An 11,410-nucleotide genomic window follows, 5' to 3' on the forward strand; every position below is an offset into this window, starting at 1 on the left:
AGGTAGAATTATATGGATAACATTCACTTAAATAAAATAAAAATTGTGATATTTGACCATCTTAGGTTATTTTTTAATTTTTAATTAAAAATTGATGAGAATAACAAGGTTTCAAGTGATGCAATTAAGAGAATGTATCTATATCATAATTAAACCTATTAAATGTTTCATGAATTAATTTGGTTAATTAGTAAATTGAGTCCAAGCAAGTTGACCAACTAAAATTGAGTTGCACCTTTGGCATGCATCACACAAATGAAAGAAGATTCACCAATTATCATGATTAATTCAATTAATTGTTTGCAAATTAATTTTATATTGAGAAATAAATGACTAATGACCAAATGGAAAAGTGAATAAAAATGCACCATGCGTATGAGAAAAGATTAGTTGATTTCGAGCAAGGTTAATTAATTAGAGGGCCCTCATTAATATAGTTTCCTATTTTAGTTTATTGCAGTTACAGCGCATGTGAAACACAAATTATTTAAATATTTACTTTAGATTACTATACAAAATATATGCCCTATGACTATATTTGTATGAAAAATATTATTTTAAAATTTATAAATTAAAATATTTAAAATATATATTGTAAAAGCATTTATTTTTACTGTCATATATTATTCTACCTCAAATGGTGATTGTTGAATTTATATGACTAAGTAACTTTTAGATAAATTACTATATATATATATATATATATATATATATATATATATATATATATTATCATGACACCACCAATTTAAAATAGCTTTTAAATAAAACAAATAATTAATATGCATGTTAGTTCCTTTAAAAAAAATAAAAACTAGTAAATATGTATTTTAAAATTATATAATTAGCCTTATCTTTCATTTAATGCTCTTTCCTTTTTTGCTCCTACCATGAACACTCCCCAAAAACTAATTAATAAACTTAGATAAATATGAACGGCTTGTTAATGGCTGAAGTTAGTAATCCAAAAAGTAAAATAAAATAAAATAAACTTAGATAATTATTACTATGTATCACGGTCCTCATCATCTCCCTATTTGGCTAAGGTAAAGTTATCGTGGTCGATTAATTATTGAAAGTATAAGTAGCTAACTTACCATATTTATATTACTGAATTTTTGTCTTAAGAAAATACTTGGTTACTAGTTGGAATTCGGGATTGATTATTAAAATTGCTGAAGATTAAATTCAGAATCTACTTTTCAATTTTATATATATATCTAGGATTGTCGATTGGTATAGTACTGTCGCTAATTAGTAGATTGTGTTTGATATTGGTGTGAGGTTGTGATTGGTAAAATTCAAAAGGTTTAAACTAAATTGAGTTTTTGCTTAATAACTTTTAAAATACTCAATTCACCCCGCTCCTGGGATTACATCATTATTTTCAAAGGGGCTTTGTTCAAAATCTATTTATGCTATGTTTGGTTACTAAAATGTAATCAATTTTAAATGAAATAGATATAGAGGTATTCCTATATGAAAAATTAGAAGAGAAAATTTTAAAACACGAAAAAAATAAAAATAAAAATAAATTAAAAGGGTTGATTTCTTTTTGTTTTGGAGCCAACTACAAATTGGTTTTTTATTTTCAAAGGTTTCGAATTTTGCGTTATTATTTTATTGTGAAGACTTTAATTCATTTAAAGTTTTCTTCCCTCTTCCTTACAAAACCATAAATAAGACCCTTCACATTATATTTCCTTTTTCTATAGCCTCATCTTTCATTTGATGTCTTTCCTTTTTTGCTCCCTTAATTAATGAGCTTAGATAATTACTCCTACGTATCGGGGTCCTCGTCATCTCTCTATATATACCTCGCCATCACTCACCCTTCTCCGCCATCACCTTCATAAGCGCAATTCAACCATTACGACAAGTACTCGCAGCTCTGTCTCAGTTAGTCTCAAAATGACCACAGCAGTCTCAGCAGGCTCTTACAAAGCCGAAGCCCTCCACTCTGGTCTAAAGGTGCTGGAGCTTGGAACGTTGAACAAAGTGCCCGAGTCGCAGGTGTGGAATGATGAAGAAGGCAATAATTATAAGGGGCAGGCTTTGGAGGACATTGGCGCGGAGTTGCTGCCGCTCATTGATCTGGCCAAGGCCGACGCCCCTAAACTGGTGGAGCAGAGTTGCAAGAGGGGCGTTTTCCGAATCACCAACCACGGCATTCCCCTTGCCGTCCTCCGCAACATGGAGTCCGCCAGCGTAGACCTCTTCTCGTTGCCGACGGAACAGAAAATGAAGGGGGCGCGTGCGCCTGATTCCTTCACCGGCTACGGCATCTTCCCGATTTCCTCCCACCTCCAAAAGCACCTTTGGTCCGAAAGCTTCACCGTCTTCGGATCCCCACTCCGACATGCCCGCCAAATTTGGCCTCAGAGTCAAGAGCACTCCAAATTTTGGTACTCAATGCGTACTCATTCGCCTATCTTTAATTTGTCATTTCTTTATTATTATTTGCTTAAAATCCATCAATACACTTACCTACCAGAAATTACTTTTTTTTTTTCTTACTATATACATAGTACAATATCCACGAAGGAGTGACATGGCACAACTATTTAAATCAATAGGTGAGAAAAATTGTAATGTTTGATAGGTAATTATAGCATTAATGTTTTAAAATTTTAATTTTGTTGACAAAATGAACCATCAATGACTTGACCATTAAGTTTAGGGAAGAAAATAAAATGTTGGCCTTAAAAAATGAGAATTTTATTATTACATTCAATTTTGATATGATAAATTAAGAAAAATGATGTTGATTTAACTAATTAATTAAACTCTACGGATTTTTTTATTGTTTTAAAATCTCAAGGGATAGAGTGCCATATTTGGAATATTTAGGATTTTATTTTATTTTTGTGGTGAAAGTGTCATTAGGTGATTTTGATTGGAAAACATAACAATCTAAGCAGGGGTGATCCTCATTTCTTCCTCTTTTTTTTTTTATTTTTTTTCCCTATTTGATTTTATTCTTGACAGTGATGTGGTTGAAGAATACAAACAAAAGATGAGAGAACTAGCACTGAGGCTTTGGTCTCTAATACTTGAGACACTGTGCATTAACAATGATGATATTGAGTGGGCTGGTCCAAACCGAGACTTCGAGGGTTTCGATGGGGTCTTGAACCTAAATTTCTACCCACTTTGTCCGGAGCCAGAGCGGGCTATGGGTCTCGCACCCCACACCGATTCAAGCCTCATCACACTTGTGCATCAGAATGATGCCAATGGGTTACAACTCTTCGTCAAAGGAACTGGGTGGGTCCCGGTCCCGGCCATGCCCGATGCCCTCATTGTTTTCGTGGGCGACCTCCTCCAGATAATGTCCAACGGGTTGTATCGGAGTCGTATTCACCAGGCAGTGGTGAATCACAGCCAGCATCGCTACTCTTTTGCGTACATTGCAGGGCCCCCACGCACTGCTCAAATTGGGCCCCATCCTAAAATCGTGGGCCCATATAACCCACCTTTATATCCGACCATGACTTGGAGTGAATACCTCGGTATCAAGGCAAAGCTTATAAATGATACCCTTTCATCAATTGAACTTGTCAAATCTGAAAATGATTCTGCAGAAATGGAAATTAAGGAGCCATAAGAATGGTAGAAAAAAAAAAAAAACAATAATAAGGTGTTTGAAAATGGAGTGAAATGGAATTAGTGTTTTGAAGTTTCCATTAATAATGTTGCATTTTCAATAAGGGTGGATTTTTGTGGAATATTAAGTGTAATGATTTGCTTAATTTACCAAATATTTTTATTTTTTTCCATAATTAATATAATAAACCTGATATCCTGTTCAACTAAATAACATAATCAATCTGGACCCATGGGTACCAAGGATATACCAGAAATGCAACTCTGATACCAAAGCAACAGGAAACGTAATTACATACATATAATCCAACTAATCACAATACCAGAGTTAAACTAAACTTGTTATATTTACAATCATCCACCAAAAGGCCAAATGTACCCTAAGGTCATAACCCAAAAATAAACCTGACCATAGATTAACAACTCACCCTTTAGATAGGGTAGCATCACCGGTCTCTACTGTCGCAGAGCTCGGTCCGCTCCTCTGCCTGGATTTCTTGAAATATTTATATAACTGGGGTGAGACACCTCTCAGTAAGGGAAATAAACTAATATCAGTTTTTGGTAACATGAGTGTTTTCGTGTTATACATAATATCAGTACATACATCATATTTGGTGAAAACTGTTGATATCATACCTGAATAAATATAATGTACTAAATTACTAACATGAAAATCATCTTATATAATTGTACAATACTGAAATACACCCAAGAAGGATGGCTAACTGATGCCATGTCTTACCCCCACATGATTAGGTTGTGCAACCCGAAGGCGGGACCTAGTAATGGCTGGCCGACCATACTAGATTAAACATAAGTCTGTAAGTACGATGGACCAATCCCTACCTAGTCTCGGACTACCAAGGGGACTACTCCACTCTACATGAAGTCACATCAACTTCCATCTTTCGCACTACTGGTCGTGTAGTAGTACTATCATAATTTTGAACATATAGCTACGGTACCGTGCTCCTGAAATTGTACTAAACCATGCCATCCGGGTTTTAATATCATATAATAAGTTCCATATACTGAACATAACTATTTCGTAATTCATAATAATAACTGTCATGTACATATTTCATAAATTTTGTCTAATCATACTTGATTATGGCATCTGCGCCAACATGAACCTCGACATCTGCGCCAACATAACATAACATGAAATATGGCATCTGTGCTGGCATAACATAACATGAATCACGACATTTGTGCCGGCATAACATAATATACTGAACATAATTTTTCTATATTGTTTAATATGTAAAACTATGATTCCTATACTGTTTTATAATTGCCATGAAAATTATCATATCATGCTTGATTTGTGGAAAACATTCTATCCTGATATACACAATTATAAGGAAATTAAACTTATGCCACACAAAAATAGGGTAACCTCCTGAATGTAAAATCTATTCCAAAATCATATTTTCTGATTAAACATGTTTAAATCATATTCATGTTCATAACAACATTTCCCAAACATAATCATATAATATACATACTTTCCTGAAATTTAATGTTGTAATAAATAATTTTATGAAAAATTCTGACTTAGTTTATCCGCTTACCTGACTTATTGAGAAGCCCACAAAACACTCTGTAGACACCCTATTTTTGCCTAAGCCAAATAGAACAAGGGGTGCCCTTTTTATTATTTATTAGTATTTTTATTAGTTTATTTATTCTTACTATTATTATTATTAATTTTCATTAGTCTTATTATTCTTACTATTATTATTATTAATTTTCATTAGTCTTATTATTATTTGTCATTAGTATTATTATTATTACTTTTTTTTTTTATGTAGTATTAATTATTATCATTATTATTATTATTTATTATCATTAATATTATTTTTAACTTTTATTATTATTAGTATTTTTACCTTTATTAGTACTATTATTATTATTTATTTCTGTTATTGTTATTATTACTATTTTTATTATTATTATTATTCTTATTTTACTATTATTACTATTATTGTTATCTCCATTATTATTAATATTAATATTTATTTTTGTTACTATTATTATTATTATTATTATTATTATTTTAGTATTACTATTATTATTATTAGTTTGCTACAATTATTATTATTATTATTATTATTTGTTTATTATTATTATTATTTAATATTGTTATTATTATTATTATTATTATTATTGTTTTCCTATATTATTATTTATACTTTATTATTATTATTATTATTATTATTAGTGCTTACTATTATTATTATTATCACTATTATTATTATTATTATTATTATTATTTTTATTCTCTTATTATTATTCTTATTATACCTATTATTATCATTATAAAAAAATAAAAAAAACAAAAGATAAAAAGGAAAGTTATTAGGGTTTTTTGGGGGAGAGCCTTTAAAAAGGCTTGGTGAGAGAGGCCAAGAGGGGGGGCGCAGCGCACAGCGCACACGGAGACACACAGAAAACAAAAAAAAGAAAAATTCTACTTCTTCTTCTTCTTCCGACGCCGCCAAGCCCGTCTTCTTCTTCATCCTCCACCCATCTCCATTCTCCCTTCCGCCCCTCAATCTCTTATTCTCCCCTACGCACACAGCTCCCCAACTCTCTCCATCTCTTACAGCCCTCTCCCAACACTCTCACCGCTGCAGACAGCAGCTCCCTCCGGCTCCACAGAGGCTCCACTGCGGCAGTCCTCCAGCCCCCTGTCATAGCAGTCGTGACCGCACAGCCGCTGCCTTCTGTCCCTCGCCGGCCAACTTCTCCAGTCCCGACAACACCACTCCAGGCCCTGTTCTCGGCTAGCACAGCCCCTCCACAATACCAGAAAAAGCCCACCAGCAGCAGCAAGTTCCTTGAACAGCTTTGACAACTCCAGCAGAGCAGAATCCGAGACACCATCTGCCGGCACTTCCACTCGCGGTGTCTTTCTCTATTCCAGCCATTGTCTCCGGCGTCCCTCCATCATGCCCACATCCTCACACACATAGGTAAGTCCCCGGTGAGCCCCCTGTCTCCTATTTCTGCATGCCGGCCACAGCACACACACACACGAATATATACATACATACATATGGGTTTAGTTTGCATTTTATAAAGTTTAAGTTTTTATTTTATTTATGCATGCTGCACATAGATACACACACACACACATGGATATATATATATATATATATATATATATATATATATATATAAATATGGGGTCAGTTTGCATTTTATGATATAAAGTTTAAGTCTTTTCTTTTTTTTTTTTTACATGCTGTGTATACTTTTATTTATTTAAGTTTTCTTATTATGTGTTTATTTTGTTTTATTTGTTAAAACTATACTTGTTAGATAATTAATATAGTAATATTGTTTTAATTTTTAAATGGTAAATACTATTCAATTTTATTCTTCTTATGGCAGGATTTTTGTTTACATTTAAAGTTTAATTATTTTTGTTTACGCGTGGAAAATACTAATTCTTCTTATTGCAGGATTTTTTTTTTTTTTTTTTGTTCATATTTAAATTCTATTGATAATGGTATCTATTGTTATTATTGTATACTTTAATATCGTTGCCATGTTAATATTATCATGCTTGTTTTATTGTGTATTTATTTTGCATAGTTATATTGTTGCGATGCATGTTTATTTTATTGTATATTTATCTTGCATATTTAACATATTATTGTATTGTGTGCTTATCTTGTTGTATATTTATTTTTCATATTATTATGTTGCATATTTATTTTATTATATATTTTTATATTTACGTGATTATTATTATTGCCTTATATATTTGTATATTTATGTTATTTTGAATGTACATTCTTTGTATAGTTTGTATATTTGTATTATTATTGTGATTGCTTTATATAATTATTTGCATATTCATGCACATTTTATTGTATATTAGCTTACATATTTTCATATTATTATTGTGTTTCAATTTTAGGTTTTTCCATGTTTCCATATCATACTTGTATATACTTGCGTAATATATTTGTAGTTTGAGTTGCTTCCGTAATCTTGTTTCCATGTTGATATATTGTATGCCAATTATTAGGTTTAATTATTTCCATATTTGAATTATTGCATGTCCATAATATTCTATGTAAGTATCATCCTTACCATTATTAATATTGTTATTACTATTATTATTTATTATTACTACTATTAATATTCCTATTATTAGTATTATTATTGTATTTATTATTATTAATATATTATTATTACTATTATTATTATTATTATTATTATTATTATTATTTATTATTATCATTATTATTATATTATTATTATTATTCTATTTTGAATTATATGTATACTTAATTGTGTTATTTTTAGTGTTTCGTATTTATATTAACGTGTTTTATTATTATGATATTTTTATTATTAACTATTTTCGATTTTAATCCCTATGATTTAATTGCGGGGGGTATTAGCCTTTGGGCTTTACGTACCTTAAGCTCTGAGGGAATATATATATATGTATATATTTATTTATTTATTTATTTATTTTTTACATATATTTATAAATTCATAAAAAGGAATAATTTAAAGAATTATTAGATTAACTTAGGGATAATTTCAAATTAATTAGGTACCGTTCGTGAGAACGGGCGCGTAGGGGGTGCTAGTACCTTCCCCTCGCGTAACCGAACTCCCGAGCCCATTTCTGGTAACGTAGACCGATTCTACCCCTAACGGGGTAGTAATCATGTGTTCTAACCGCACTAAAGGTTAGTGGCGACTCCGATATTCCATGTTTTTAATAGAAAATTCAAAATTGATTTTTAATTTCGCCGCCCGGGGCACACGCGCTCCCGGGACGCCGCGACACACTCAATCCTATGCCAGCAGTGTTACCAGCACAACACCTTGAAATCAACATTTTTTCCAAAAAAAACTTCAGTATTTCCTTTCCTAACATATCCTCCTTAGTCTAAAAATACCAAATACCCAATAATACTAAAATTAACTTACTTACCCAAATTTTTTGATGGTTCCCAAGGTAGCCTAACCAACGATCTACTCCAGCAGATGTGAAGAGAATCTTCCCAGGAGTAGCATGACGGCTTCGGATCGTCAAATCGGCTAAAACTCGAGCTAGAAACTTAGCGAAAAGGTAGAGGGGATGAATTCTTAGAGAGAGAAAGAGCCGCATGCAAATTTCATGCATTGAAATCCGATTTTGGCATACTTATACACCTGCCTTCATCGACGAGGTCAAGAAGGGAGTTCGTTGACGAACTCATAACCTTTGTCGATGAATTCCAATCCCTGAAATAGCCTTCTCAATAATTCTTTGGGTCTCTACATTATCCCCATCTTATAAAAAATTCGTCCTCAAAATTTACTACTTGAGCAATTCACCATCCCTTAAAGAAAATAGGCTACTTATTTTATTACTTACCCTCACTTGTGGCAGAGGAATACCATAGTTACATTCAAGGTGCTGGAAGATTACAAACACATAAAATAAAATTCTCCCAAAACTAAAATACTACCTACAACTAAAAATTATTACATATACTGACTAACATGCATAAAAGAAACATTACATATCTACTTGTATCTTTTCCTGATTATTGCTATTCCCCTCTGAACTGATGCGGGTATTTATGTTGTATCTCTTCCTCGAGCTCCCAAGAAGCCTCTTCCACTACGTGATTTTTCCACAGGACTTTTACTAGTGGAATCCTCTTACTGCACAATTCTTGTTCCTTCTTGTCCAGAATATGCACTGGAGTTTCTTCATAAGCCAAAGTATCACTGAGTTCTAACTTGACATAACTGATGATATGGGAGGAATCTGGAACGTATTTCCTTAACATAGAAATATGAAATACGTTGTGAATTCTAAATAATGCTGGTGGTAAAGCCAGCCAGTAGGCAACTGACCCTACTCTATCAAGAATCTTGAAAGGGCCAATGAACCTAGTGCTCAACTTACCCTTACTCCCAAACCTCATAACTCCCTTCAATGGTGCTATCTTCAAAAATACATGATTCCTAACTTCAAATTCCAATTTCATGCGGCACGTATCAGCATAGCTTTTCTACCGACTCTGAGCTGCACTAAGCCTGTCTCTAATGAGCCGAACTTTATCGTATGCCTGCTACACAATTTCTGGTCCCAAAAATCACCTTTCACCAACCCCATCCCAATAAAGAGGATATCGACATCTCTTACCATAGAGCGCCTCATAAGGTGTCATGCCAATGTTGGCCTGATAGCTATTATTGTATGCAAACTTTACCAGCGGCATATACTAGGTCCAACCACCCCCAAATCCAACATGCACGCCTGCAGTATATCCTCTAATATCTGAATCACCTTCTTAGTCTAACCATCTATCTGAGGATGAAATGTCATGCTGAAAGCTAACTGAGACCCTAGAGCCTCTTGCATGCTTTTCCAAAATCGTGATGTAAATCGTGGGTCTCGGTCTAATACAATAGACATTGGTACTCCATGTGATCGTACAATCTCCTAAATATATAATTCTGCTAGTCTTTCCATGGAGTAGTTGACTTTAATAGGAATGAAGTAAGCGGTCTTCATCAAACTATCAACGACCACCCAAATAGCATTCTGACCATGTGGTGTCGATGGCAACCCCATCACAAAAGTCCTTAGATACATGATCCCACTTCCACTCTGGGATTAAAAGTGGCTACAACTGGCCCACCAGCCTTTGATGCTCAGCTTTTACTTACTAGCATGTCAGACACTATTGTACGAACTCGACAATTTCCCTCTTCATGCAGATCCACCACTAAGACTCTCGCAGATCCCTATATATTTTAGTACTGGCTACCTAGATGAATCGTATACAAGGACTTGTGAGCCTCCTTTAAGATCGTCCTCCTAATGTGCATATCTTCAAGCATGCACAACCTGGAATGGAACCTCAACGTCCTATCATCAGAAATATTGAATTCATCCCATTGTCCGTCATGCACCTTAGTTATTAGCTCTGCCAATTCTGTGTCATCTCTCTGAGCTATCTTCATTCTTTCCTATAGAGTAGGTTGCACTACCAGACTGACAATAAATTCCTGAGGGTCACTTTTTACCAACTCTACACTAAGTCTCTCCAGATCAATCTAGATCGGATGTTGAACTTCCATAGCTGCCACTGCTGGACCCACTTATTTCCTACTCAAAGCATTAGCTACCACGTTTGCCTTCCCTGGGTGGTAATTGATAGTGCAATCATAATCTTTAATAAGTTACAACCATCTTCTCTGTCTTATGTTCAGCTTCTTTTGAGTGAAAAAGTACTTCAAACTTTTGTGATCGGAGAATATCTTGCATCTCTCACCGTACAAGTAATGCCTTTAAATCTTTAACGCGTGTACCATTGTAGCCAATTCCAAATCGTGGGTAGGGTAGTTCTTTTAATACTCTTTCAACTGTTGGGAGGCATATGCTACAACCCTACCATGCTGCATCAATACACAACCGAGCCCTTTCAAAGACGCGTCACTGGAAACTACATAACCATCACCCCTTGACGAAATGATCAACACTTGTGCAGTGACAAACCTCTACTTCAGTTCCTGAAAGCTCTATTTACAGCTGTTATCCCATTCAAACTTGACATTTTTCTGAGTCAGACGCATTAGAGGCTCTGGCAATGCTGAGAATCCCTCAACAAACTAACGGTAATATCCCGATAGTCCCAAGAAACTCTTAATTTCCTGAACATTCTTTGGCTTAGCCTAATTCATTACTACTTCAATCTTGCTAGGATCCACAGAAATTCCATCCCCTGATATAACATGCCCTAGAAATGTCACTTTCTCCAACCAAAAC

At 33.8% G+C, this 11,410-nt stretch overlaps 1 protein-coding gene across 1 annotated transcript; it reads left to right on the forward strand.

Moving 5' to 3' along the window:
- Positions 1-1,835: 1,835 nt before the first annotated feature.
- Positions 1,836-3,752, forward strand: LOC131157633 (gibberellin 3-beta-dioxygenase 2-like). The gene is made up of 2 exons (XM_058111933.1): positions 1,836-2,405; positions 2,989-3,752. The coding sequence occupies exons 1-2, from the start codon at positions 1,912-1,914 to the stop codon at positions 3,605-3,607; spliced, it is 1,113 nt and encodes a 370-aa protein (XP_057967916.1). The 5' UTR covers positions 1,836-1,911; the 3' UTR covers positions 3,608-3,752.
- Positions 3,753-11,410: the final 7,658 nt, after the last annotated feature.

Source organism: Malania oleifera, chromosome 6 (genome assembly GCF_029873635.1).
Source record: "Malania oleifera isolate guangnan ecotype guangnan chromosome 6, ASM2987363v1, whole genome shotgun sequence".
NCBI classification, from domain to species: domain Eukaryota; kingdom Viridiplantae; phylum Streptophyta; class Magnoliopsida; order Santalales; family Ximeniaceae; genus Malania; species Malania oleifera.

Bases quoted from the DNA above. Each gene is read 5' to 3' on its own strand.
- LOC131157633 (XM_058111933.1), top strand. From the start codon at position 1,912: ATGACCACAGCAGTCTCAGCAGGCTCTTACAAAGCCGAAGCCCTCCAC. The intron at 2,406-2,988 runs GTACTCAATGCG...TATTCTTGACAG, and splicing joins CAAGAGCACTCCAAATTTTG to TGATGTGGTTGAAGAATACA.